Source organism: Gambusia affinis, linkage group LG16 (assembly GCF_019740435.1).
Source record: "Gambusia affinis linkage group LG16, SWU_Gaff_1.0, whole genome shotgun sequence".
Classification (NCBI taxonomy): Eukaryota; Metazoa; Chordata; class Actinopteri; order Cyprinodontiformes; family Poeciliidae; genus Gambusia; species Gambusia affinis.
Window position 1 is genome coordinate 14,359,118 of NC_057883.1, and position 27,633 is coordinate 14,386,750.

Consider the following 27,633-nt stretch of genomic DNA (forward strand, 5'->3'; position numbering starts at 1 on the left):
ATTCAGTTTTAAACAAAAAGGTTTACGCTGTGTCTTAAAAAAGGTTTAATTCTGAAAGCATGACAGGATGACGAGAGAAAAGGTTACTAAATACAAATCATACACTATAGCAGTCCCACAGAAATTAGCACGGTCAGGGGCATCAACATAAATTGCATATCAATCAGTTTAGAAAAAAAATAAAGCATGTTTCACATCAAATTGCTTTCATTTTCAAATAAGACAATTTCAAAGTCAGAATAAAGCAGGTTAAATGATCCAACACCTCAGTTAAGTTAGAATATGAAACAGGACATTTTGTTAAAGCCTCTTCAGCTGCTCATGACGTTGATGCAGCTTCCACTGGGGAAAGACATTAGTAACAGTTTCTTATTGTATGGTGTTATTTCCCTACGCTCTTCATATGGTCAGTGGTCAATCCACATCAGAGGTAATCCCTGAACATGCAATCGCTTTTTAAATGATCTACTGTACATTGACATATCATTAACCTGCCCGACTCAAACCTATGAAATTAAAAATTTCTCCTGTTTAACAATCTGAAAGTATTGACAACACAAGTTTTACAGTTTAGATAAACTATCTAATGGATCCATTTTTTTTATTTTTTTTTAAAGAAACTCACTTTCCAGAATGTACCAAACCTGTAAAAAGAAACAAGATTCAAGAATCAACAATTTGTACATTCTAAAGCTGAACCTAGGATGATGACAAACACCAAAAGTGAAAGGAAAACTCAAAAGCTTTATATTTCAGGACATCTCTGAAGGAGACATCTGGGCCTTCCTCATTGAGCGCAGTGCCTTTTCTCTGAGGTGCTTTTCCAGATCGTCCAAGGTGTCGTCGACTTCACTCTCCGATTCCTGCACAAGGATTAATACATCTTCAAAAAATTATTTTTATATCATGCCCTCATCGACACAAAAAACTAGAAAAGAATCCCTTACCTTTCTTGAATCACCGTCTTCCTCTGCAGGTCGACTCTCTTGGACGTCGCCGGTCACAGCAGCACTGCTTTTCTCCTTCTTATGCTTCTTGTGCTTTTTGTGTTTCTTATCTTTCTTATGTTTCTTTTCCTTCTTCTTCTTCTTTTTCTTGCCACCACCATCAACATCTGAATTCTGAAAAAAACAAATAGATGTTTACATTATGATTAATGTAAATGTAACCTAGCGCACACCATGGAATTGAGCTCCTTTTTCTGCCATAAATTCTAGTACAGGTGCATGTGAGAAAATTAAAAAGCATCATCACAATGTGAAATTATTTTAGAAATTAAAAATTTAATCCTTACACAGAAAATTTGATATGAAAGACAAAAAAAAACATCTGATGTAGAAGTGCTGTCTAACTGGAAAGTCCTTGTATTGCACAGTATATGCACTCAGTGCTTGGCTGGGGTTTCTTTTGCATGGAATGATGCATCATTGCAGTGTTGCATGGAGGGAAAACAACCTCTGGCTCTGCTGACGTAAGGAGGCTTAAGTTGCTTTGATGATAAATTTGTCAAAATTAATTATATTTTTATATAAGTGCTACTAAAAATTGTAAATTCTTTGCAGACACAAATTTTTCAACAAAATCGATACTAAACTAAATGGCTAAACAGGCACTTTTAGCCATTTGCAGAGGTTCATCCAAACAATCAGTTTAACTGTGAAGTTTAAAAATCCACCAACATGGCGAGTTTATCTGGAGATGACTGATCCTTAATTATTTTGTCTATGAGGTCAAAGGAACAGGAAAAGAACCTTCCTATAACTTCTTAAAGACAAGATCTTGTCTACCTTGTAAGAGGAAAAAAAAGTATTAGCAGCACAGTAAGCATATTGTTACACATCATAAGTAACAGTTTATATTCTTCTCCTCTTTATTAGAAAGAATCCTGCGACTTCAGAAAAGGTTACTTCAGTACCTAAAATGGTGGAGTATCAAATTTTGTGACAACCATATTCAATACTGGCCTTCAGTTTATCTACATCACTAGCTCTGGTGTCTCAAATTCCTTTTAAGACTTAGTAAACTTTCTATGGGGCTTAATTCAGATCAGAAGGCTGAGAAATCAAGCTCGATGACATCACAGTCTTTAAAGAAGACACCAGGACTCCAGTTCCTGCTGGACAATGAAATCAATATCCTCACAAAACTCAGCAGAGAGAGGCATGAAGCCCTTTAAATATTTTAGTGGTGCAGTTGTGGTTTTGATCAAAGAATTCAGACAAATACCAACAGATGACATGGCTCTTCAAATCAGAACAGACTGGAGGATTAACATTTGTCATCAAGCAGCACCGATATTGAGAAGCAACTGTACTGGACAAACCTTGCTGGGAGACTGACTGCCAGAACCACTGGTAGCCTTTTTGGCTGGGGGAGGAGGAAGTGGAGACCCGCTGGCAGAGCGGGAAGGTGACGGGGAAGCCGAGGCCGGAGCTGGGGCTGGACGTTTCTGAGCTGCCGGTTGAGGGGAAAGCGATCGGGATCTCGACAAAGCTCTTCTTATAGGCTTCGGACTGGGGGAGATTCTATCAACAAAAAAAGAAAGAAATTTAGAGGCTAAATATTCAAAAGCGACATTAAATCTGCATCTGACTGAAACTTGTTCTGAAGTCACCTTTTGTTGCGCGGCTCTGGGGTACGAGACACCCTACGGATGAGCTTACTGCTGTGCAGAGGGGACTGCTGTCTTCGCTGGGCGGAGGGGGACGTGCTGGACGAATCAAAGCGTCTCTGGGGACTAGTGGACCGCCGAACAGGGCGACCTCGGTTAGCGGGGGAAGGGGAGAGGCGTCTAGCTGACATGACAGGGGATCGGGCGTCCCTGTTCGGCCTGGCAGACAGCGGGCTCCTTCTATGTCTCGGGGGAGACGAGGAGGAAGGAGGCGAACGTCTCCGCTGAGCGGGAGAGCTTCTACGTTTAGGTGACCTGGAGGAGCGTCGCTTAGGGCCTGGAGAAAAGCGCTTTGTGGGAGAACTGGACAGCTTCCTCTTCTGTGGAGGCAAAGGTGAGGGGCTGTAGCGGCGCTGGATAGGGGGAGAATATCGTCTGGGGGACAGAGAACGACGGCGGGGAGGAGGGGAAGGAGACCTGGGAAGAAAAGCATTTATAAAGCAAACCAGTTTTTCAAATATTAAATTATAATGTTTTTCATCAGTAGCACGATTATACCTGCGTCTGGGAGGGGAAGGAGATCTACGACGTCGAGTGGGAGAAGGAGAGCGACGTCTGCGTCCAGGAGATGGAGAACGTCTCCTCCTGAAGGTACAAGCGTCAAACAATTTTTTATTTTTATTTTTTTTTACTTCACATTAGGAAAAATATAAAAATTGTATGCAGAAAAAAATCACTATCAAATAATCTAGCTAATTAAAAATCAAATTGTCTGACCTTGGGGAGGGATCTCTATGTCGCCTACGAGGTGAAGGCGTACGGCTGCGTTTCCTCCTTACTTCACCGTTTCTGGCGCCTGGCCCTGCTGCTGACCTCTTAGGTCCTTCATCTTCTGAGGAGGAAGATCCTGAATCTGAAACGAAGAAAACAAAAATCTAACTTTTTTTTTTTCTTATGGCTTTACGCTTTGCTGAAAAGACAAAAACAACACCAAGGTTGGGACAAGGACACAGCTTCTAAAGTCCATGGGACGATGGAGGCAAGATGACAGAAGGAGACTCGGTTAGAAAGAAGGGTGAAAAAAAATAACGTGGAAAAACAAAAGCGCTTCTTAACCTGAAGAGGACTGTTGATTCTGCCTGCGATACTGACGTCGCTGCTGCACCGAATCTGCTGTTGCCCCTTTTTCATTTTTATCCTCCTCTGAAATGTAAAGCATTGAGCGTCTGATCAGTGTGAGCAAAGCCATGAACAGAGTGCCAAGGAAGACTTACAGAAAGTAAACAGTGTTTACAGTTGGCTTTGTCAGAATATGGTGCAATAGAACAACATGGGAGGTGCTAATCTCCTTTATGGAGTTATACTGTATGACTGGTTCTATTTTTGTTCAATAAACCGACTTTGTAACTTTGTAAATTCACTGCTTTGCAAAAGTGTTCATACTCCTTGACCTTTTCCCCATTTTGACACACTACAACCACAAACTATGAGCAATTTTATGACAATATGAGTTAGTTAAGAATTGTAAAACTGAAAACTTAAACAGATTTTTTTCACCAGAGTCCTGAATCTCACCTGATCAGAATTACCAAGGACTAGAAAAGGCATTTTGGATCATTTATTGCCACAGTGACAATTTTTAACGTCTTATGATAGGAATCTGGATTTTTAAAATAAATTGAAACTGAGATTTTTACAATTTTCTCCATGAGAGCATTCAATGAAAAATAAAAGGTCCATACTGCCCACCACTTTTCTCACTGTCTTAAAGCTGGGTCATAATTTCCATGTCCCGATTATGAATTAAATAGTGCTTTATGAGATGCTCAGAGCTTGGAATATTATTTTATAATTAACTACATTTTAAATTTCTACATATAAAAAGAGATCAAACATCACACTTGTGTAGACTTTGTAGATGTAAATAAGAATATCTGAGTAAAGTAGAGGGCTGAATATTAATACACACTAAACATATAATTATATCTATAATTATAAAAATTGAAGATCATGAATCATTTTTTTTCTTTACAATACTGCATTGCTCTGTATATGTTTAGTCCAACCACAAAAAAAGAAAAAAAAAAAACAGAAGATTGTGGTTGCAAAATATGAAAAAGGTCAAGATGTATTAAACTTTGACACATTTCTGTACATTCGCAACAAAAGCTGGATCAAGTAAACAAATTAAAACCTCACAAAAATATTCTTAAGTAAAGCTTTACTAAACCTTCTACTATATATATATATATGTGCTATTTTTGGACCTAAATTTTCTCAAATACCTGGACAGTTTCTGTGGTGTGACAATTGTCATTTATGTTCTCTACTGACGACCATTTGCAACTTTATACAGCATTTTCACAACTCACCTTTGCAAACAGTATTTCTGTACATTATTATGGTTTAGTACTGAGGCAAACAGGAGTAGTGGTGTACATTAAATCACAGTAACATAGCATGTTTGCCATTTTTAGACAAATAGTATTTTTTTTCCCCACAAAACTGATTCCAGTGCTAAACCGGTGCTAGTGAAAACTCTGTACCAGTATTTTTGTTAGAAGCTGGAGGTCTGGTCATAGAAATCAAGAACCAATCCAAAATGTTTTAGCACCATTTTTTGGAACCAATATTAAATTTAGCATTCACTCTAATTTAAGATATACATTAAAAAAAACACTGGGCTTCAATAGAAATAAAAAAATATTCATAAATTACAGAATATGTTTGTAGGAACACTTGTTTAGTGGAACTGTCATAAGATCAACAATTTACTATACAGACAAGTAAAAAAAATAAACTCAATGGCTTGCCACACCAGTCCTTTTTTGAAAACCCATTTAAAGTCCAGGGCTGGTTGTATTTTTTTTTTTAAGACGACAAACTCTTACCTGACTCAGACCCCTCAGAGGTTCTGGCCTTTACAAAATCAGGTGGAGAATCTCCCCTTCCTCCAGGTTTTCGCTTTACACCTAAAAGTGACAGATTCAAAACTCAACATGCATTCACTGTAACTGAAACCTGAAGATCTTTGGGTGAAATATTCTGACTGTAGTAAAAAAAAGTTTGCTCAGCAGAAGAGGTGAAGGTCTTACCTGATGATCTTGGTGGGGAAGCGGAGCCCCGGCCTCTCCTGGCTTGAGGAGACGGCGAGGGTTTGTCCTTCCCAACAGGGCTTACAGAAGCGCCAGGACGATGGAGTTGTTTCCGGGGCGGCGTGGTAGATATTCTCTTCACAGGTTTCTTAGGTGAACGTGACCCTGAGGAGCTGCTACCAGAAGAGGAAGCAGAACGGGAACGCCTCCTAAAATTAACATATTTCCAGTAATTTAGGGAAATCTAATCAAATCTAATTAAGTTAATCTTCGGGACTTTAAATATCTGATGCTTCTGTGAAGGTGCGACTGACCTGCGAACAGGAGACCGCCGGTGTCTGTGCCTGGAGCTGGTGGGGCCCCGTCTAGGGGGACTCCTCCGACGGGGAGACATTCTCCTTCTGGGACTTTGTCTTCTACGAGGGGAGTAGGATCTGATATAGTAGAGAGAACAGAATTTTATTACATGTTTTATACATTTGTTTCTGTGATATTTTTGCAAAAAAAGAGAAAGCATCACCTGGAACGGGAGCGTCGCCTGCGAGAACGAGAGTGAGAACGTGAGCGAGAGCGGTGGTGGGGTCTTTCCCTCCTCGTTTCCTTTTCTCTTTCACGAGACCTCGGTCTTTCCTCTTTTTTGAGGGATTTCTCTGGGGACGGTTCTTTGACTTCGGCCACAGAGTCGGCTTTAACTGACTCTACAACTGTGTCACTATAAGAAAAAAAAAAAGACAAATGAATCAATACATTTTAAGTATGCAAGAAGAAAGAAGCAAAATCTAGTTGTCATAGAACAGGGAGTTTTACATTAACCCAGTAGACGAAGCTTCTTGGATAACGGTTTCTGGCATGCCTGTTCCTGACGTGTCTGGCTCCTCAGGCTGCTGTGACGTTTTAGTGTTGGACTGCATCAGAGGTGGAGGGGGGGAGTCTCCAACAACTGGGCTGGGTTTGCGCACTGGGGATCGAGACGGACTACGCTTCCTTTCACGCTTCCCTGGAGACCTTGTCTTCCACCTGATCAGACACACAGTAACGTTAGCTTCGATACAGAGACAGATCCTCATGTTTAACAGGGGGTTCAATTGTATTTAACTTAAGGAAAAGTGTCATTGCCAACCTAAAGTATACCTGTCTGGTATTAAATTTAAGACCCCAAACAGAGTAAAACTGTAAATCTTTGGTTTGAAAGAGCCAAATAAAAAACTCTGGTATGCTGATCAGAATACAATATTGTCACTTCAATGCTTTGAGATGAGCAAAGAAGATAAATTAAGGTAACTTTCATTACAACAACAAAATAAACTGTCTGCAAATTCAGACACAAAGCAAAAGAAGCCCAAAGAAGGAAAAGAGAAAACAAATACCTTCTTGGGCTCTTTGATCGAGTCCTTTCTCTTGTGTCCTTGTCCTTCTTATCCTGGTCAACCTTTTTCAAGGAAGCAAGCTTCTCCTGTTCAATCTGCCAGATATGAATTGCATGTAAAATGATGTTGCAATAAGAAATTTATAAGACTTTTAATAATATTGTAAAATACTGAGGTAAACTGGATCACCTCTGTCCAGATTTCTACAAGAATGTCTTAATCAAATAAACACAACATAAAACTTAATCTTAAAAAAAAAATAGTTTTAATGTGACGTGTTTAATATTTATTCAAATTTGAGATTCCCCACAACTCCGAGCTGTTCTGTTGTGAAGATAATCACCTGTCTCTGTCGGATTTCTTCTTTCTTCTGCTCCAGAAAAGCAGAGGGGATGCCAGCGATGTTCTCCTGCGCGCTCAGCAGTAGGGGCCAAAGGTCCCTCATGAACTCCCGGGCGTTCTTGCCATTCAGGAACCCCGTCAGGTTGATCTGCATCATCTTGCTATCAGGGTGCTGCAACACAAACATGAAGGGAAGAGAGAAACAAATATGGCCATTTAAATAATTGAAAAGAAAACATCTAGAGGGAGGCAGGGCCCCAGAAATGGGGTGACCTACCTTCTAACCCTGTCTAAGCTAATCCTGAGCAATAATTAGCCTTATCAAAAACATGTACAGCTCTGAAAGCAATACTTAACATCTCAGGGTTTCACTATTAGAATCGTACACAAAAAAAACTAGTAGATTAACTCATACTGTATTGTACTCAATCTCTTGGGACTGACAATGTGAGTTAGCTGAAGGGAGACATATCTAGTAATAGAAATGCATGCAAAAAAATGTTTTAAAATCCTAGTTACATCCCAGTAAACCCTATAGCAATCTTTTGAGAGATTATTTGTATTCTCAGAGCTAGCCCGCTACTTTTCATCCCTGTGCCACTAACCACCCCCAGTTCTTCCAGTCTCCCCACAGTCTATAGTTCTGAGGTTAAACAAGTAAGCACAATACAGAGTGCATCAAAACCCAACACAGCAAGTACAGTTCCGGTGTCTTCAGTGAGTCCCGTGGGATCAGTGGGCACGGAGCTCCATTGGCTGGCTTCCGCCTCCCTACTGCTTGAGACTCAACCACCTTGAGCATAATGTTATATCATTTATCTAAATTGCAAGAGACGAACAAGCAATAATGAGTACACAGTTACACAAAAAAATATATTTTTATTCAAACTAGATAAAATTGAGACATATCATAATCTCAACTCTATTACAGTACAATTTCTTTCCACATTGCAAAGGTAATTGTTTTACAGTTAGCTTTTAACACAACCCCTGCAAATAAAAAAACTAGGGCAAGCTAAAATTTAAAGTAGAACATTAGCTAAAACTTATGTTGCTGTCAAAACAAACATCATGTGAAATAAATGACTAACAATCTGAACACAGTAGAAAAATCAAGGTCCTAACCAAGGCCAGTATCCATAGATGCTTGCAAAGGGTATCCCATGGTGTAATAAAAATATTATTTAGGATTTTTTATTTAATGACTTGAGTTTCTGCTTCACACTGGCCTTCTATTACTAAAATAAATGTGTGTGCAATGATAACCAGCCAATAGTAGACATCACAAGAGGTTTGTGTATTATATATATAAATATATATATAAAAAAAAAAACCTTGTCTGTTTTATTTCCTTGTTTTAAACAAAAAACGTACGAGGGGAATAAAAGGCCATAGCTTATTCTGACAGGAGTGCAAATCAAGTTATTTGAGACTAAATTTCTTAAGACTAAAGTTTGTTATGGAACAGATAAACAGTTTTTTATGAATGTGTGCATTGGTAAGATGATATGTAGCTGAAAAGTATTGTTTCTAGTAGTTAAAATAGTTTTTTTGCTGACCTCCAGTGGTTGAAGTTATCAACTTACAAATGTAAAACACTCTCCTTATGTCTGTAAACAAGGAGAGTTTTGGGATTTAAAGATGTGTAATAAAAAGTTCATTAAAAAAGATAAACTGATCCAAAAAAATCAAGAACTTAAAAAGGAAAGGAAGTAAACTTGAATAGGCAGTAAAGGGTTTAGTAAAAATTTGAGCTAGAAAAAATTTAAGGCACCAGTTTGTGATTGGTTACTATGGCCTTTACACACCATTACAAACAATTTCACTTTCAGTTTTTATCCAATTAATGACTAAGGTGAGAAGATTTGTTTTTTTCTCCTTCCTTAATAGCATTGTTTTATAGTTTTTAACAACTTATGGCTACTGATAGTGATCCCTACTGGCCCTAGCAACACCGCTTCACACTTTAACAACTTTTAGAGCCTATGTTCTTTTTCACAATTAGATGGAAACAAAGCTATGGCAGGGTGTATGGAACTTCAGACCCCACCCTAAAAAGCTAAAGGTGAAACTTGCAATCAGGGGGGTCAGTGAGACAATACTTTTCAGTTTCAGATTTGATAAGTAAAGAAATAAATATTAATAATACCAAAAAACAAGCTACAGATTTTTTTTTTTTACCTTTTTCTGTATTATCTTTTATAATCTGTAACATTGTTAAATATGAACTTAGCAGCCTAATTATAAACTATATATACATACGGACAGTATGATTATGGTACTGTTCAGTTTTGTCTTTCACTGGCATGATATGGATGATCCCTATATCAACTCACCTCAAAACACACACTGCATCATGAAGGGAGAGTTGGGCTCAGAGACTTTGGGCTCAGGAGAGAGCTAATTAGATGTTGGTGCTATACTTCTGATGCAAGGTATAACATCCATATTGGTTCAGGCCTTTTAAATCATAAATCACATCATCATTAGAAGACTGCTGAATAAAGGCATGTTGTCACAAAACAGCAAAACATGGAAATTTAAGACAAGTCAGATTTAAACCATTTTTTTTTTTTACTTTACCCATTCAATTTCAGTGTCACTAGGATCTGCAAATATTTGTTCATGTCCCTTTTTACTGGCTTAACAATACCCTCAAATTAACAACAGTTCTTTAAATAAAAAAAAAACAAAACAAAACATTAAGACAATGACTTTACCTTCTCTTCAAGTTGGTTGAATATGAACTCTATGACCACATCATCCTCAAATCCCAGAATCTCAGTCACACGTTGAGTGATCCATGGTTTGATGACTTCTAGGTTCACTTTGGTCATGTCCACCTACGGAAAGAACAAGCAACAGTTGTGGAAATGTAAACATACAGCAAATATGCTAATAAAAAGTAAGAAAAAAAAAAACTTATGTCAGCATACATTTTTTTCAACAGTAAAGTAAATGGCTCACTCTGTGCTAAACTAAATAACTAATTTGAACAAATGTTCAAGTGAATGTAAGCATAACAAATAAATTCAGCTGATGTCCAAATGGCTGCCTCTAACATGCAGCCAGGACGTCTCTACACACGTTCTAAAATTCAACTTGGGACTACTTGATGATTAGAGATTTTTCCAAAAAAACTACACATGCTGCATTCAAGTACAGCTGGGACACTAGGTTGTCCCAGCTGAAATATTAACTTCAAAGTAGGGTTGGGAGATATGGCTGAAAAACCTATGATATAAGTGTTTCACATCAGTCGACATCAATAATTGTTGATTTTTGTTTTAATTATCTGAAATACTGCCAAGACCATTCCTGTTTTATTCAGTTTTTAAATCACACCGTGCTTTTTTTGTTTTTTATAAGCAGTTATGAGCCATAGTGGTGAAACCTGAAGCTGCTGCTGCAAGTTACTCAACAGGTTGTTGCTAGGTAACCAACCTTACTAATGGGCTGTATTGGTGGAATCTGTGTAATTCTGGGTTGGAGTTCAGTGAATATTCTATCAGATGTATTATCTATATTGATCACATGTCTACCGTAATATATATTGTTATTGATTTATTGTCCAGCCCCACTCTGAATATGTTTAAAAGCTATTTAAACATATTTAATTATCAAATATGAGCAGTTACTTCTAAAAATGTCTTAAATTTAACACCAATTGTTTTCAATTGGTTAATCTTCAGTCAGTTCTAAGCTCTTCCATTTTGAAGGTTTAGAACAAAAAGTTTAATTAAGTTTAAAAACTGAAAAAGATTATTTGCTTACTGCAGACCAAGGTGAAAAAATATATATGTTTTCAATTTACTTCTACCGAAAACGTAACAAGAAGAGATTTTTGCCCACTGCTACAGTCCTACTCCAGTCTCCTATAAGGAAATTTGACAATGCAACTATTAAGACTTATCAGCAGCAGGTCACTCAAAGAGTTATTTTGGGCTGATTAGAGGTCAAAACTGCTCATATTTTGGGCCACAAGTGCCACTATTAAAATAAAAAAAAAAAAAAAAAAAAAGATAACATACAATATATTCACAATAATTTAAAAGATTTGTATGTTTTCTTTATCTTTGAGAGTCTTCAAATTACATAAAAATTAAGTAAAGAGGTGCAAAAAGGTTTGTTATCTGCACAATTTGGAAGTACAAACAAATGGCAACATTGTGTACAAAATTTGGGGTATTATTTCCACCAAACTGACTTAACAGCATCACAAGCTTTTATTTACAAGCTTATGATTAAATGCCTTTAGTAAACTACGTTAATATGATGTTCTGAAATGATGTATATACTAATATATAATAGAACCTTATGCATACTGGACAAGGAAATCCAGTATGGATGTGTTCCCAAAAGTAACCTAGGTTTAATCATTTTCGCGTAACCAATACTTAAGAAATGTTAATGCAACAAGTTTGTGTTTTAGAATATAAACCCCCATGTTAATAATAAAGCTCGTTGTCAGGCATAGCTCACCTTCTTGTCGAGACATTCTGCAAATTTCAGCTGCTTCAGCAATTTTTTCTGCTTGTTGCTGAAACGGTTGTCTTGCTCCGCACTCGTACCCTAAAATAATAAAATAAAAAAAGGCAAACATTTTTCAGTCAATCTGGGTCACACATGATGATCAGTTGCTAAGTCACCAACAGAAAGATAATGGTTTCGTAGTAGGTTCCACATTGAAAGCAAGATAGGAACATTAGGGGACATTAATAAACAAGAAGTCAACAAACCCGTGTGTAACATTTCTAATTAACATAGGCGCAAACTGTTAGCGAATAGCTCGTCGAAACATTAGCGACGCGCCGGCCAGGCGCCATCTTAAGCCAAGGTCTGGTCTAATTCCTGCAATATTACCTACAAATAGCCTAAAAAGATTTCAAACCGGCAAAGTGACATTTAATGGTGGAGTATTATAATAAACATTTGTTATATAAACACTAATTCATTCCTGAGATGCCTCAGTTCAAAGAAAACCCATAACGAAATCCCGAATTATTTGACATCAGTTGATAGACGAAGCCACGACCGCACTGCTTCTAACAGTATGGCCTCCTACCTAAACACACACGCCAGATTCACGACAAATATCAACAATATATGAACATGCAACCAACCAAACCGGCCATAAAGCATTAGCTATTTGCTTAAAGCACTTACGCGGAAAAATCCCGCGTCCATTTTTGTTGAAATATGATTGTTTCAGGCGCAGTGGAAAAGGACGTGCGTCGGCCCGGTTAAACTCTTGAGTGGGAAGCCGGATGAAACGTGCGTCCCGTGAGGAAGGAACCGGTACTGCAGCTGGAGGAGTAGTTCCTATTCTGTCAAATGGTTTTGGAGAACGAAAGTTACAAAAGCAAAGCTACATAAATTCACACTGTTTACTATCGTTTCACATTAAGACGACAAGAATCTTAGATTAGGAGCCAGATCACATAGCACCTTCGTGGGTCCTTTTGTAAATATTTATATATAAATAAGTGATCATAAACACACTTTCCCGTCTCTAAAACGTGGTAGTGGTAGCATGATACTGTGGGGATATTTTTGTTTATCACGGACCATGGAGCTTGCCAGAGTTGATGGAAAGATAGGTGGAACTAAATAGAGAGCATTTCTGTGAGAAAATCTAGATCTCTCTAAAATCTCTAAAATCAAGAGATCTTACTGGATAGCCTAATTAAAGAATACCATATACATTATTTGGATTTTGAAGAGTTGACAAATTCAAATGGTAAAAATGTTGTTTTTCATATTATTTACATTTGAATTCATCCATCCATCCATTTTCTTACACCCTTCTTCCCTAATGGGGTCGGGAGGGTTGCTGGTGCCTATCTCCAGCTGCGTTCCGGGCGGGAGGCGGGGTTCACCCTGGACAGGTCGCCAGTCTGTCGCAGGGCTACATTTGAATTATAAAGCATAATTCTAATTTTTACATATGGAGTAAAACACAATTTTGGCAGAAAAACATTTTGATTATCCATCTGTGCTATGATAACTGTTCAGCATACACCATATTTCCATGTACTATTCTCCAAAGTGATTAAAGATTGATGACGGTCATCCAAGCACACCTCTGGCAAAAAAATCATATAAATAAATAACGACCTCCTGTCAGATTCTACATCAAGTAGCTTTATTTTTGATATCATAAAAGAGTGTTTTAAAGGCAGCCAGAATGAACAATGTGGTAAGCAGTCCAGAGTTAGGTGAGTGGCCATACCAGAACATTCTGGCAAACAACAGTTTTGTAACTCTAAAGGTGATGTAACTCTAAAGGTTGCCTCTGGTCTATTGTAAAAAAATATACTGTAATGGAATATTGTGTTGTTGCATGCAGGAAACGTAACATTTAGAGATCTCTCTTCCTTAAAAATAGCAATGTGTGTTTTTTTTTCTGAAGTTTATGCAACTTTCTGATGTGTAAAGTGATGCTTATGACAAGACAATAAACAAATGTGAAAAAGCTTCAACAGTGTATGATTCCCTGAAGTAGACTGAGCAAGTTTCACTATAAACTATAAGGTTCTGACTAAAAGAGTTCACGGATGCTTTGTCGCAGTGAAGTAAAAGAAAGTTGTTGATAAATGCAGGTTGAAAAGGCCAGTGGTGAAGCATTTGCCAATCAGCTGCCAAAAAGGAGCTGCTAGCTGACAGGAAATCCCTCTCTGGTCCTCTTGTCTCTGACGCAGCGCAGCATGTCTTTCACCAGCTCCTCGAGCCCGAAGGCCGGTGCCCAGCCCCAATCCCTCCTGGCGTTGGAGTCGTCAAATCTCACAGGCCAGCTGTCAGCTGGAAAGTTACACAAAATCATTTCATCAGTAAGCATATGTTAGCAGTAGGAGTTCACTCTTTAACGTCACAGAGCTTGGGAGAATGTGTACGGCAAATAAAATTAAGTGCTATTCGGGACTGAAAAACCTGTTGGTTCAGAAACTGTCACACTAGTTAACACATCACCTGGAATGCAAGAAATAATGTAACCTTCTGGTTTTGTTTCTCTTATTTCATAGCACATCATGTGTAATGGAGCTGTTGGTGCCATTAACTTTGTGCACTTTCCAGCATTTGGCATTGTGGTTTTGTTGGAGTTTTCTTTTATGCTTCCTCAGAATTAGGACCTGTTAATGACTGGAAATGGCATTTGTTGTGACACATGTTGTGATTCACTTAATGTAGCTTGTCAAAAATAAATTGAATCAACACATCAATGAGTTACACAAAGTACTTATTGTCTGCAATATAAAGACAAAACTGCATGGTGTTTATGTTACATTATGTTTGCAAAGCAGTAAAAAGAAATCATACCAATTGTTTGGCGCACTGAGTCTGGATTGTAGGTGACCTTAAGGTGTGGGAGATGCTTGCGAATTTCTTGGGCCACCTCCTCCGGTGTGAAGCTCATGGCGGCTATGTTGTAAGTGCGCAGAGACAACTGGCACTCTGGAGTTTGCATAAACTCTACCGTGGCACGGTGGCAGTCAGAGATATGCATCATGGGAAGACGGGTGTCAGGTCGCAAGTAGCACTCATGGTGACCTGTGCTGAGAGCATCGTGGAAGATCTGAACTGCATAGTCTGTAATAACATTAGCCCAAAGATTTTAGTCAATCACATCTAGCTTGTCGCCATGGAACTGCGCTTCTTGTGAGGTGACATTTTATGAGGTGAGTAATACCTGTTGTTCCTCCACCAGGAGGAGTGTTGACTGATATTACACCAGGGTAACGCAGGCAGCGAAAGTCCAAGCCATATTTATGATGGAGATACTTGAGAAAAATAATGCGTTAGTGGGTTTTTACCATTAGCGGGTTGTACAAGTATTCAGACAGCTTGAACGCTTACAACTTTTGTTGCAATACAGCCAAAAACTCCAATCTTACAGGAATATCAAGTGAGAGATCACCAGAAAGTAGTGCATAAGAAAATTATACATACATTTGCAATGTAAAAAACTGTGAACCATCCTGTTACCTAAAACATATTGATAAGTGTGGCATACATTTATATTCTGCCTTCTTGCATCAATACCTTTTAGAATCATTCCATTCAGCAATTGAAGTTGTAAATCTTTAGAGATTTCTGTATACCAATTTTATCTAGAAACTAAGATTTTTGCTTAACACTTTCCATTTATAGATGATGGACTGAATAAAGCTCCATGATATATCTGAATATATCTATTGTTTAATAATCTAACCATGCTTTAAACATCTCAATAACCTCATCCTCTATGTGTCTGCTGAGTTTGTTGATCTTCATGACACTGTTTGTTCACTAAACCTTCACAAACAGCTGTTTCTACACTGATATTAAATTACATAACTTATTTAAAAGTTAGGTGACTAGAGGCAATTGGTTGCACTCAATTTTATTTGGGGGTTTCAAAATAAAATGGGCTGAATACAAATTCACAGCACCTGTTTAAATTTTTTATTTGCAAAACTCTTTTACACTATTACAACATTTTCTTTCCATGTCATGGTGATGCAGTACTTTTTGTTGGTGTTTCACAAAAACAATGACATTTGTGCTCGTAACATGACAAAATGTGAAAACATATCAGCATAAATGCTTATGCAAGAATCTGTATTTCCTCTCAATGAAGTTCAATTTATGCCTATGTTTTTAAACCTTACCTCCCCCATCAGTTCGCCATGCACTTTAGAGACACCATAGATGGTTCTAGGACGCTGTACACAGAGGTCAGGGGCGGGGTCACGGGGAGAAGAAGGACCGAATGCCCCAATGGTACTGGGGACGAAGAGGCGAAGGCAGTTCTCCAGGGCCAGATCCAGAACGTTGTGTAGGCCTGGAAGGGGCAACAAAAACTCAGACGTGGGTAACTTAAAACCTGGAGAGATGGAAAACCACGGACATCAAAACCAACCTGTGATGTTAATTTTTCGTGCTAACGCTACGTTAGCCTCACCCACAGCGCTAAGCAAAGCGCTGTAGTGAACCAGCCAAGTAATGCGGTTATTTATGATCAGTTCTCTGAGGTGCTTATAATCCAGCACATCTGCATACACAAACGGCCCTAAAAAATAATCAGAAAGGGGAAACTAAGAAACATGTTAAGGATAAAAACATATCAGAAAAAGGGGAAAACTGAATTACTTTTCCTTACCACTGGTGTAAACTTGAGAAGGGGGCTTCTTGATGTCAGACAAGATCACACTCTCCGGCCCATACTGGTTCCTGGATATTATTACACTTCCAATGAAATTTCAAACATTTTAATTTTGAGATACAAAACGTTTGCACAGAACTTACCTAAGCATTTGAGCAAGCCCCACTCCCAATTGCCCCAAACCACCTGCACAAAGAAATATTTGTACATTTTACCTCTCCAAGAAACCCCCCCCCAAAACAAACATAGAGCGATATTGGTACATCAATAGTCAGTTGGCTGTGAATGCATTTAGAAGATACACAAGAATGGATGGCACAAAAGGGTTTTGTTTGTCACAAGGCTTTGTTACAGAACAAAAAGTCACCTAAGCCTACTATTCTACCCCCTTTCATCTCACAAACACTGTCTGTTTCCACTCTTTTGTGATGAGTCAAAACAGGGTCGTGCTGCAAGCGCAGATTGAAAACAAAGTCCACATGTCTCTCGTGTTCTGCTTTTGACAACAATCACTCAACAACACCAGCCCTTTATCCTTAAACTGCCACATTTCTTCATGTGACTGCTTGAATTTGCTTAGAAAAGATCTTGGGAATTATTCCTTTTACTTCGCTCGCCAGATGCTCATCATCACAGCTCTCTGCTCTTATTGTAATAACTCATGTCCAACAACAGAAAACAGTGGAATGGTGTATAAATCATATTTAAATTCAGAGATGTTCAATGTCCACCAGATATAAATAATTCTGAGCAAATAAAGGCCAGAAATTGTCTTCACCTGTGATGAGCACACGTGGGTTTTCCTGAGGTGTATCAGCATTGCAGGACTCCTGACTGTTCCACCTAGTCATCTTTCTAGGCCAAGAGCTGAAGCTGCGACTGGGTCGATTCTGTGCCCTGCTGAGGCAGCCTCGGCACAGCAGGCCCAGCAACGCAGTGGTGGGCATACACACCTGAAGGCCAGGCTGCATGTCCTGTAGCAGTCCTTAGGAAAGGTAAAATACCAACAGGTTAAATTTATTACTATGATGATCACAGTTAAGTTATTTACACATCAGAAACAGAAGACAGAAATTTACCTTTATGCAGAAAAACTCAGAAATCCCGAACAGGTGACTTTGGATTTCAAAATCAGCTGATGCAAGTCGGTAAATCCACAACAGTTCCTCACAACAAAACTAGAAATCAAAAAATTGCAAGACTACATTTGTGTATTCTAGAATATCGGTTTTAAATCTCCTAGTAACCACTGGGTAAACATGCTGGTTTGGGGAGACATGCTGGGCGATGTGGTTCTGGCCCACCTTTGTGTAATCACAGCGGCCTGTGCCTCCCGACTGCACTGGACTACAGTCTCCAGCCTGCACAGCTCCGTGTGGACAAACATGCTGACTTGCTGCGCACAGGGATTTGCATTGTGAAGACTGTTTAGCTGAGCTTAACAGGACTGCGAGGTGTGTCTCTCATATATCCTTCTTCTATATAATGTGTGTGGTTAAGTTCATAACATGAATTTAGAAAAATTTTATTAAGGCGTAGAAGAACTCTAAAATAACACAAATCCCCACATTTCTTATGTACTACTCTTGTTACTTTTATTCAAGCTCTTCTTCCTTTTCCTTGTTGAACTGTGTATTTTAAAATTAACATTTCTTCAAAAAAAAACTAAAATATTGCACACGAAATTGAATAAACAGTAAATGAAAGTCATGTATAAACTGCGTACACAAATAAAGAACAAAAAAAAACATCACTAAAGCACTGAAACACACTGAGCTTCTGATAGTTTACCTTCTTATGTCTTAGAGCTCATATATCCTCAACTTCATCAAAATCCTTAGCTACTTCAGCGTCTGTTATCGCATCTCGTTTTTTTTTTTGAGATATTGTTGTTCAACCATACATATGGAAATAGCTGTCCACTCTAGGGACCACAATGCGTAAAAGAGATATTTCAATGTAAAATATATCTTTCTACTACAACTATTTTGTGGTAGTTAAGCTTGTATAATATGTCATGAGCTGATATTACAAGGAAAACACTCAAATCTCAAGTCTTAAAACACTAAAGGTATTTGCCCTTATATTGTAGTAAGGCCGGTATTAATAATTACCAGATGTTTTAATCCAATACTTTCTCATAATAATTCATATTAATAATCTGTACTTTTTTTTTTTTAGAAAATCCTAAGAAAAAATATATATAAATGATGACAACACTCAATTCTTAGAAAAAAAAGGATCAACATTTATGAAGGAGAAGAAAATACAGTACATTTAAACATGGAAAAAATCTAAATATGGTTCTGTGAAATAATTTTCTCTTTCAAATCCTAATTTCTTTGTAGAGGTGTCACCTCTGTGTCACCCTGTGCCACTCAATGACCATGCTCCTTATTTCCTCCTGAACTGCCTCAAGATGTCGCGCCTGCTGCGTCCACCTCAGGAAAAAGCCTGGGGGTCAAATCAAAACATCAAGATCAATCACTGTCATGTAATACGTATCAGAATCTATTACTAAAGTGGTATGATTAATGGGACTGCAGCTCACCTCTCCAGAGCTGCAGGGACTGTGGGTGAACTGAGGGCCAGATTGCCAGCTCGTTGGGTTCATACAGAGGGTTTGAGTAGTAATCTCTCTCAGGCGGCCTCAGCAGGGCCTGGAACAAACAGTGAGTCCTGTCCTTCACTTCTAGGGCACACCTGAAAGTGGTTGTTAGTTTCAATGATCAACACTGATGAGCGCTGCATTGCAATCTGTACTGACTGAAAAACCCGCCGCCGGTGCTGAACTGACCTCTCCTGGTCATTGTTGCACAGAAACGTGCCGTAGTCTGAAGCGTAGACCTCATTTGCCAGTCTGAGGAGCAGCGTCTCAGAGAAACCCAGCGCCAGGGGGAACTGACGCCAAAGCTGCCAAACACAATCCAGCAGCAGCAGGAAGATTGGAGACTCCTGCTGGAGGCGAGCGTGGGAGTAGGCTGAATGGGCACACCGCTGCTGGAACGGATGTCCTGCCTGCAGGATAGGCCACACAGTCAAATGAACAAGAAAACATGATGTCTTGCAAAAACCAGAAATGTTTGTCTTGATGTAAGCTGTACTATGTAGAGTTCACCAGTTTTTGGGAGAAAATGATTGAACAAACAACCTCATGAAGTGCAAAGGAGAAAAGCAGACTGCTCAAGTGTGAAGCTGTTTAAGTTGAAAATGCAAAATGTTTAAGTTGGGGTTGGGTCATCAAACTATATTCTAAACATCTCAAGGAGCACTGTTCATTCTATCATCTGCAAATGGAAAAGGCTTCACACAACTTGGCATCAGAAACCTTTTTAGACTAATAAAGGAGATCATTAATCAGAAAAGCCACCAGAGGCCCATAATACTTCTGGCATATTTACAGTTCAATGGAGAAAATCTGTTGACAGGATAACCATGAGTTTTACACTTCACAAAACTGGCTTAACAGTGGAAGAGTGGCAAGAAGACAGTTATTGTTGACAGAAAGCCATAAGAAGTTATAGGCCATATTATTGAGTTGGCAAATATGTCAAAGAAGGTGCTCTGATCAGACAGGGACTGCAATTTAACTTTAAGTACACCATGTAAAATACCGTATGCATAATTCAGAGGGAATGCTTTTCTTCCCCAGGTGCAAGAATGTTTATTAGGATTTGAGTAGAGATGAAAATTTGACAATTCTGGAAGAATTCCTACTTGCTTCTGGAAATAATTTCGAACTGGAACAAAGTCCAACGTCAGCAAACAACCAGAGCCATGATGGAATGATCATATTCATGTTGCAGAATGGCCCAGTAAAAGTCCAGACTTCAAACAAGAGTTTGTGTCAAGACTTGAAAGTTGTTGCTCAGACTCTACCCATTCAACTTTAAGCTTGAACTACATGGTTAAGAAGAAGGAGGAAAAAGAGCTGTAAATGTAAAAGGCATGCAGAGACTGCCCTGTCTGGAAATGCAGTAAAACTGGTTCTGGAAAGTAATGGCTTGTCGATGAAATGCAACAATTTTGGAAAAAAAAATTAAAACCAAGAATAATTTTCTTCACACTTCACAATTTTGTACTCAAGTACAAAATAGTAATGAAGATTCTTTTTGGTTGTAACTCAACAGAATATGAAAATCTCATAGAGTATGAAAAGTTTTGTTTTCAGGCGCTGTCTTGCAAACAGCGCCTGGAAATAATAGTTGGGGATTATTTTTGTGAACTATTATATATTCACAAAAATAGGATCCACTAAAAACAGTCTTCACTGGAAAAATAAAATAAATAAGGCAACAATGCTCTGAACCTCCTTTTTTCTCTCATACACACTGTAGCCCCACCTGTAGCCACTCCCTGTCCAGGAGAGCCAGGAAACCCTCCAGAGTGCGGCAGCTCGGGTCCATGATGAGTTGGGCCAGAGTGCAAATGAGCAAAGTGCAGTCTGTACCTTCATAGCCGTGGACCAGAGCTGAATGACCGTCCCTGGACAAAAACAATACAGTTTAATAAAAAGAGTCATATGCATCCATTCCTTAATGTAGCATGTTTTGGAAGTTTGGGTACAAGACACAGACCTTCTTTCTTCATTATTAATTTTTTCCAAAATCTTTGTATAATTTGGCTTCTTTTATTTCACTTAATGCTTTTATTTTATTAATATCTGCTAAAGGAAATTACAAATTTCACATTTCTTTGGTACTTTAGCAATAAAAAAAAATGCATTTCATCTTATCCTATTTATTCTGCTTTTAATCGTTGCCCAGTTGCCATGCTTGTTTACTCCACTAAATGCTTCTCAAACTGACGTTTATTAAGTTGTTATTATGCAAATTTAGGTGCCCACCAGGTGTAATCTCATCACAGAAATGTACTGTTGGCGTTGCTCCTACCTCTCCACACACTCTACCAGCAGGCCAGCTGCGGACAGAGCAGTCTGGACGTGAGACAGCCATTTTGAATTCTCCAGCTTACTGAGCCAGCGGTCCACGTTGTGGGACTCATCTCCGCAGGCTTCCACCAGTTTAATCAGGCTCTCCTGAAGGGCCTTACCCCTGAACACACAAAGGCAAAGAAGAATGAGAAGCTAGCTCTGGGAGAAAGATCTGCAAAGTTACTAACATACTAACACACAAACCTTTCCATCTGCTTGTGAAGCCTTTTCCAGTGGCTGTAGCACGATTTGGACTCAAAGCCGCCACCAGTCATCCGAGCCTGCTGAACCTGCTGACCTGAACGAGTGTCAATAATGAAACCTTTATCTGAGTCCTCAATCACAACCTGAAGGAGGAGTTCATCTTCCTTGCAACGCTTCTTGTTGGCACCCGTCAGTGGCTGGCTGCTGCGCATGATCACCTGGGTAAATACAGAACGCAGGTTAGAAATAAAATGGTGCATAAAATGGTGCTTGTGAACATTTCCACATTTTGACAGGTTACAATCCAAACTTTACTTTGTTTTATTGAGATTTTGTGTGATAGTTTTCATGATTTATTTACAGATAAAAATCTGAAAAATGAGACTAGGATTTGTCTAACCCTGTCTGAGTTGGACACTGTGTCCAACCACAACAATATATGGCCCTCTGCACACATAAAGCCTGAAATTAGAAAACCTTATATCAGGCCTTCCCTATCGCCTCTTTAGAGCACAATATCCACAGGATGACGTTGTCACCACCATGTTTCACTATGAGGTGTATTCCGTCTCAAAAGAGCTGCTCACCTTTGTATAATATGTTTGCTGTCATCCCTGCATAGCTTGTGGAAATCTGTATGCCAGACATTTCATCACTTTCCTTTAACAATGACTTTCTTCTTGTCAATTTTTTAAAATTTTTTTTAATAAAAAACAGATTTATATATTCACTAAACAACTGTCTTTAAATTTACTTGAATAGTCATGCGTTGTTATGTTAGCAAATTTTCTGTACTATTTCCATTTTTGGATCCGGATTTGAACAGTGATCTGTGAGAGGTTGAAACTTTAGGGCAACATTTCACAAACTAAAACCTCTCCACACATTTCTACCTGTGACCTATCTGTTGTGTTCCTTGGTTTTCATGATTTTGCTCTCTAACAACTCTCTCAGGCCTCTGCAGAACAGTTGGTATTATACTAAGATGAATCCAAATGTACACCGAGTCTTTTACACAACAATATCTGTTTTACTTTCCACTCCACAATCATGAAATACATTGTCTGTCACATAAAATTGGAATAAGATAAATTGAAGTTTGTCCTTTAAATGGAAGAAAATTGTAAGAAATTTCAAGAAGATCACATAATCTCAAAAATCATTCCATCAGGCAGCCTGATCCCCTTACCATGCCATTCTTTCGATGATAGTAGCACAGGACAGGGAAGCGGCCACCTTGTCTAAATTTGGCCACTTTCTTCAGTGTTTCATCATCGATGCCTTTTGGAACAATGACTACCGGAGGATAGGAAGGGCACACAGAGTAGGTTTTGTTCACACTGCTCAACCTCCATTTCCTATGCTGAAAATAAAGAAAGATGACAGTATTTGGTCAGAAATTACTGAACGAACCGTAAATCTGCTAGAATGCCTAGAGAAGGGCGGCTCAAGACCATCTTAAATTACATTAGGTTACAGGATGTTTGAACAGAAAAAGACTGTTGCTGAATATAGTAAGCTCTCCTGTCACATCAGAATATACAGAAAATAGCAGAAAAGCTTGACGAGTTCATGTAGAGGCTGTCTTGGACAAAATAGCACATTGAAAAACTGCATTTCTTTGGGAGGCCTTAAAAAGACGTTAACAAAAGTCAGTCAGAATGTGGTTAAATGTGGTTAAACAAAATATAGGGTCTTTAACGTGCTCAAGATATATAGATAACAGTTAATTTTATTATTTGAAATGTGCTGCAGAAAGACTTCAAACAAAAACAAGAACAAACTAGGAAAAAATGCCTAGACATGCAAATTCCAGTAAGTTTCTCCCAGTAACCAGGCCACCCTGATACGTACATTCCACCTACTTGAAGAATGTTGTGCTCATTAAACACTTCCAACAATTAAAATCCTTATTGCCCAACCTTTTGTCATGGCAACATGCTATTCCCAGGGAAAGACATGAACTCAAGCTGTGTGTTTGCATGTTCTGATATTAGGGGAAAACAAATGAAAGCTAAGCAACAGGGATATCCTGAAAAGTGACCTTTACGTCCACCCTCCCTGGCACTTTCCTGTCATATGGCTGCTGGATTGTTGTTGAAAAAATAATTACTTTTTACAGCTTTAGTGTCATGCTTTACTACATGCAATGCTTAATGTTTCTTAGGCAAGTAAAAAAAGCTTTATAGTTTCTTACAAGTTCCTTAATTTGAGTGTAGTGTTTTTCAGGGGTTGAGAGACCCCACTGCTCCCGCAGGCTGAGGTCATTGGGCCTGTAAAAGAAAGGATACATCTCCGACACATTGTCCAGACAGGACAGGGTCTGCAGGAGAAAAGAGAGTTGGCTGCTAAATGTTGTAATCCAAGAACATAACAATTTAAGGCAAAATATACTGATCCTTTGCTTTTGTTAAGGTATTACTGTAAAATACCTCAATCGATTGAGCAATGTTGAGGCACTGCTCCATGCCTGGAATGTCCAGCTGAAGCACACGCAGATCTTTGCACTTGATGGTGATTGTCCCAGAGGATCCAGGCGTCCTGTGCATGTAAAAGTAAGTATACACATGTTTTTCATTCAGATACTCCATGGATGGTGGATGCTTTTGCTTCCACCAATGCAAGGATTCTTTGCCCGACTTGCAGCAGAAGAGGAACAACAATGGTTATTTTGAAGGTGTGTTTCTCTTAGTCAGTGAACCATAACAGTTTCAAGGGGTTTCAGAAGTACTTTCACAAGGCATTGAAATCAAGCTTCAGCAAGAGGCACAGGAGACAGTAAAGCATGTGGCTAGCAGCAACTTGCATAGAGAGGCTGCAATTTTGTTAGGAAATTTCCTTTTTCAGCAGAGGCAGAACACAGCAGGCACATGGCAACACCAACAATTTCCAACCTGTCACTGTGGGCTGCTTTTGAGAGGAAACCGGAATAGCCCAAAAGGTTTTCCACACTGGTTGGACAGATTTAAGGAAGCGAATTAGACATAGTGGGATTAAAGGACACAGTTATGATTAGTTCATTCGTCAGCTTGGCAGTGTAAGAGTCAATAACTCTGAATGTCATTCCAAGTCGACGGTATAGTTATCAGTTGGTATATTAGAGGGATTTAATAGTCTGATTTAAGTTGCAAGGAATAAAGAATAGATGAAACCAACATGCTTGTTTCAAATCCTTATTCTAAGAAGTCAAGTAGGTGATGAGAAATTTTGTCTTTAATCAGTAAGGTTTCGCTGTTCTGGACGCATCCCAATCTCACCTTTTCTCAATGGCATCGATATTCCTGAGCAGAAGCAGAACCTGCCTGGAGCTTCCCTCCTCCCTGTCCGAGAAGAGCAGGTGGTGACCGGTGACGCACAGGGTCCCTCTGCTCGGTGGGTGCAGCGGCTGACGGAGCACTACATCCTCGACGTTGGCCGTCTTGATATGGTCAGAAAACTCCATCAGCCTCCTCAGACTTCAGAAAAACCCTCACAGAAACGAACTTTTCTTCTTTCTACCCCCGCACTTCACTTCAAATCACCCACTCGCCTCTGTTTAAGAAAATGAAAGCAAGCTTCCTCTTCTACATTCAGAGCTAGCTGGGCTGTCTTGCTCTTGCACTGCTGGATTTTTTTGACGATAAGGGATCTAAAAATAGAAGAAACTTCATATTTGCCTGATCATAGCTGAACCAGATACGGGTTCACCTTTTACTGTTACTACTTGTTAAGCTGGTGTCTGGTGTGGAAATGGAAAATGAGTTACTTGAGGCAACAAAAGACGGAAGTGCGCATTTCCTGAGACAAAAAGCGACCCAGTGTGATGTGACATTTAAGTTAAGTTTAGTTCAGTTTCGAACGGAGAGGCAGTTGAGGTGCGAATGTAATACATAAAACGGCCACCATGTGGCACCACAAGGCAACAAAAGTTAGCTCCAGGCCAGGGTTTTGCAATCTGAACCAGAGAGGCAATTTTGCCTTCAGTTCGTGTAACATTTGCTGTCATCTGAGCCTGGTCATTTGAAGAAAAAAATAAATAAATAAATAAATAAAAAAAAATAAATAAATAAATAGCCTGGCTATTTTTTTTTTAAAAAAGGTAGTATTTAATTGTTAAATAGTGACAGTAGGAAATTTGTAAAGCACTTTTTTCTATTTTTAGTTTCTGAAATAAATTTAAAATAAAGAAAAACATCAATTTTTTCATTCCAAATTAGGATTGATTCATTTTGTTACATTGGATGTTGATATTTGTGGAAAACTATTAAATTCATCTGAGTTATTCCATGATACAAAATCTGAAACGCTGTTAAAAAGTATTTGTTATTATATCCGTTTTAAAAAACAAAACAATAGATATTTCTTTGTCAGTTTTAGCCAAACTTATTAAAAGCCATTTTGAAAGGTCCAAAGAGCCACTTGGGTCTGGGGCCTCAGGTCACAGATCTTTGCTTTTGGTGAGGATTTTAAGACTTTTACAATGATTAAATTAGATTAGATTAGAATAGAAGAGAGGTGTCAAACCCCACTCCTCAAGGGCCACTGTTGTGCAGTTTTTAGATATGCCACAGGTACAAAACACTGGAATGAAAGGGCTTAATTACCTCCTTCTTGTGTAGATAAGTTCTCCAGAGCCTTGCTAATTACCCAATGATCCTATTCAGGTGTGCTGCAGAAGTGGCACATCTAAACGTTGTAGGGCAGTGGCCCTCCAGGACCAGAGTTTGCTCTAGCTTTTCTAAATCTGTCTGTACCTGCAAAAGCTATAAAACATCATTTTATTTTCCCTGGTTTCCTTTAAAGATTTCAGACATAATGTATGTCAAGTGCTATATAATTTTCCCTATTGTCAAACACAATTGCCAATATTTTCATTTATCATAACTAATGCAGGATTTTTTTTTTTTTTTTTTTTCAACTTGATGGTGTAGTTTTAAACAGAAGAACTCAAATAGTGGGGGTTTTTTTCACCTAACCTCATGTGTACAAATTCGACTCTTGAAACATATAAATATAAATGAATGGATGGATTTTTATTTTTTGTGCAAAGTCAATTAAAATTTGTGTTTGACTCATCCTACAAATGCAAATAAGTTGAAAAGAAAATAACTTCCCCATATATAGAAAATGAATAAAGAATTATTGAAAGAATTTCAACAGAAAGCAATGAAAACAAAATTGAAACATAATGATAAATACTGAGGGTACGTGCATGACTCCATTTAGTTTTACAGACATATGACAGATTTAGAAGTAGAAAATTTTAACTAATGTCCCAAATACACAACCCAGCCATATTTTATGATATGTTGCATAAAAAGCAGGGATGTTATGTGTAAAACCACTACACCTGTGATGTATCTCATCATCACATGTGTAATGATACACATGTGAGGAGAGACTGGAATACTAAGATGATCTGTAAAATATGATTAAAAACACAAGACTGGTATTTTATTTCATCCTTTTATAAATAAATGAAACATCACATTTGCACAACAGATGCAGCTAAAAGTGACCTCCAGGTGTCCCACTCTCTGAAGTTGTGCTACACAATTTTTCGTCAGCCAACTCTAGCCTGAGAGTTTCATGCGTAAAGGTAATATCTTAGCAAATCGTTTGGGAAGTCAAGATAAAAAAATTTACAACTTTAATTAGCATTAGTAAGATTTATTATATGAATATTAGGGAGGAATCTTGCTGATTCAAACAACCATTTATAACTTTTTATGAAACTTTTTTCCTGTGAAGATTAATTATTACAATGTGTTACATTATATTACAATGCTAATGATGCATGAGAATGTGACAAGTCATTTGTTGACCTCAGTTTTCTTTTGTCTGAAAAGGAAATAAAAGGTAATGTTTTGTTTTGGTCATCAATTGCTGGAACCTTGATGCTAGAGCTTTGTGCTTGAGGCCAGGAGAGATTGGAATACTACTGTAACTATTTCTCTCCT

At 38.5% G+C, this 27,633-nt stretch overlaps 3 protein-coding genes across 10 annotated transcripts; all 3 read right to left on the reverse strand.

Annotated features, from left to right (window-relative positions):
* Positions 1-21: 21 nt before the first annotated feature.
* Positions 22-12,729, reverse strand: srrm1 (serine/arginine repetitive matrix 1). Of its 7 annotated transcripts, none has more exons than XM_044142976.1 (17): positions 12,582-12,729; positions 11,898-11,987; positions 10,136-10,258; positions 7,417-7,587; positions 7,074-7,168; positions 6,514-6,723; positions 6,227-6,418; positions 6,021-6,140; positions 5,707-5,879; positions 5,503-5,583; positions 3,728-3,814; positions 3,389-3,524; positions 3,170-3,256; positions 2,615-3,088; positions 2,324-2,525; positions 948-1,121; positions 22-863 (listed from the first exon to the last, which is right to left on the reverse strand). In XM_044142976.1, exons 1-17 carry the CDS (start codon positions 12,600-12,602, stop codon positions 753-755), a joined length of 2,547 nt encoding a protein of 848 aa, XP_043998911.1. In that variant the 5' UTR covers positions 12,603-12,729; the 3' UTR covers positions 22-752. The 7 variants fall into 7 exon arrangements, with proteins under 7 accessions (XP_043998911.1, XP_043998914.1, XP_043998909.1 ...); XM_044142979.1 differs by having other exon boundaries at positions 22-883; XM_044142974.1 differs by having other exon boundaries at positions 5,707-5,882.
* Positions 12,730-13,570: 841 nt separating this feature from the next.
* On the reverse strand, positions 13,571-18,006 carry tdh2 (L-threonine dehydrogenase 2). Its single transcript, XM_044143390.1, has 9 exons — positions 17,637-18,006; positions 17,336-17,542; positions 16,701-16,743; positions 16,555-16,625; positions 16,315-16,464; positions 16,064-16,236; positions 15,103-15,193; positions 14,733-15,002; positions 13,571-14,216 (listed from the first exon to the last, which is right to left on the reverse strand). Exons 2-9 carry the CDS (start codon positions 17,526-17,528, stop codon positions 14,071-14,073), a joined length of 1,137 nt encoding a protein of 378 aa, XP_043999325.1. The 5' UTR covers positions 17,529-17,542; positions 17,637-18,006; the 3' UTR covers positions 13,571-14,070.
* Positions 18,007-18,031: 25 nt separating this feature from the next.
* zgc:154055 (uncharacterized protein LOC556036 homolog) lies at positions 18,032-25,519 on the reverse strand. Of its 2 annotated transcripts, XM_044143388.1 has the most exons (11): positions 24,952-25,519; positions 24,589-24,645; positions 24,127-24,235; positions 23,892-24,017; positions 22,884-23,057; positions 21,695-21,912; positions 21,450-21,611; positions 20,901-21,042; positions 19,355-19,575; positions 19,109-19,260; positions 18,032-19,011 (listed from the first exon to the last, which is right to left on the reverse strand). In XM_044143388.1, exons 1-11 carry the CDS (start codon positions 25,134-25,136, stop codon positions 18,911-18,913), a joined length of 1,647 nt encoding a protein of 548 aa, XP_043999323.1. In that variant the 5' UTR covers positions 25,137-25,519; the 3' UTR covers positions 18,032-18,910. The 2 variants fall into 2 exon arrangements, with proteins under 2 accessions (XP_043999323.1, XP_043999324.1); XM_044143389.1 differs by lacking the exon at positions 24,589-24,645 and having other exon boundaries at positions 18,033-19,011; positions 24,952-25,515.
* Between the last annotated feature and the right edge of the window lie 2,114 nt (positions 25,520-27,633).

Excerpts from the sequence above, each read along its gene's own strand:
- srrm1 (XM_044142973.1), bottom strand. The coding sequence starts at position 12,602 with ATGGACGCGGGATTTTTCCGC. Across the intron at positions 6,141-6,226 it reads AGGCGACGCTCCCGTTCCAG|ATCCTACTCCCCTCGTAGAA; the intron begins GTGATGCTTTCT and ends CTACTATATCAG. Across the intron at positions 5,916-6,020 it reads CGGCGGTCTCCTGTTCGCAG|GAGGCGTTCCCGTTCTGCTT; the intron begins GTCAGTCGCACC and ends TGTTAATTTTAG.
- tdh2 (XM_044143390.1), bottom strand. The coding sequence starts at position 17,528 with ATGCAGCCTGGCCTTCAGGTGTGTATGCCCACCACTGCGTTGCTGGGC. Across the intron at positions 16,744-17,335 it reads CCCACGTGTGCTCATCACAG|GTGGTTTGGGGCAATTGGGA; the intron begins GTGAAGACAATT and ends TTCTTTGTGCAG. Across the intron at positions 16,626-16,700 it reads GGGCTTGCTCAAATGCTTAG|GAACCAGTATGGGCCGGAGA; the intron begins GTAAGTTCTGTG and ends AATAATATCCAG.
- zgc:154055 (XM_044143388.1), bottom strand. The coding sequence starts at position 25,136 with ATGGAGTTTTCTGACCATATCAAGACGGCCAACGTCGAGGATGTAGTG. Across the intron at positions 24,236-24,588 it reads AAAGCAGCCCACAGTGACAG|GACGCCTGGATCCTCTGGGA; the intron begins GTTGGAAATTGT and ends TTACATGCACAG. Across the intron at positions 21,612-21,694 it reads CTTCACAAGCAGATGGAAAG|GGGTAAGGCCCTTCAGGAGA; the intron begins GTTTGTGTGTTA and ends TTGTGTGTTCAG.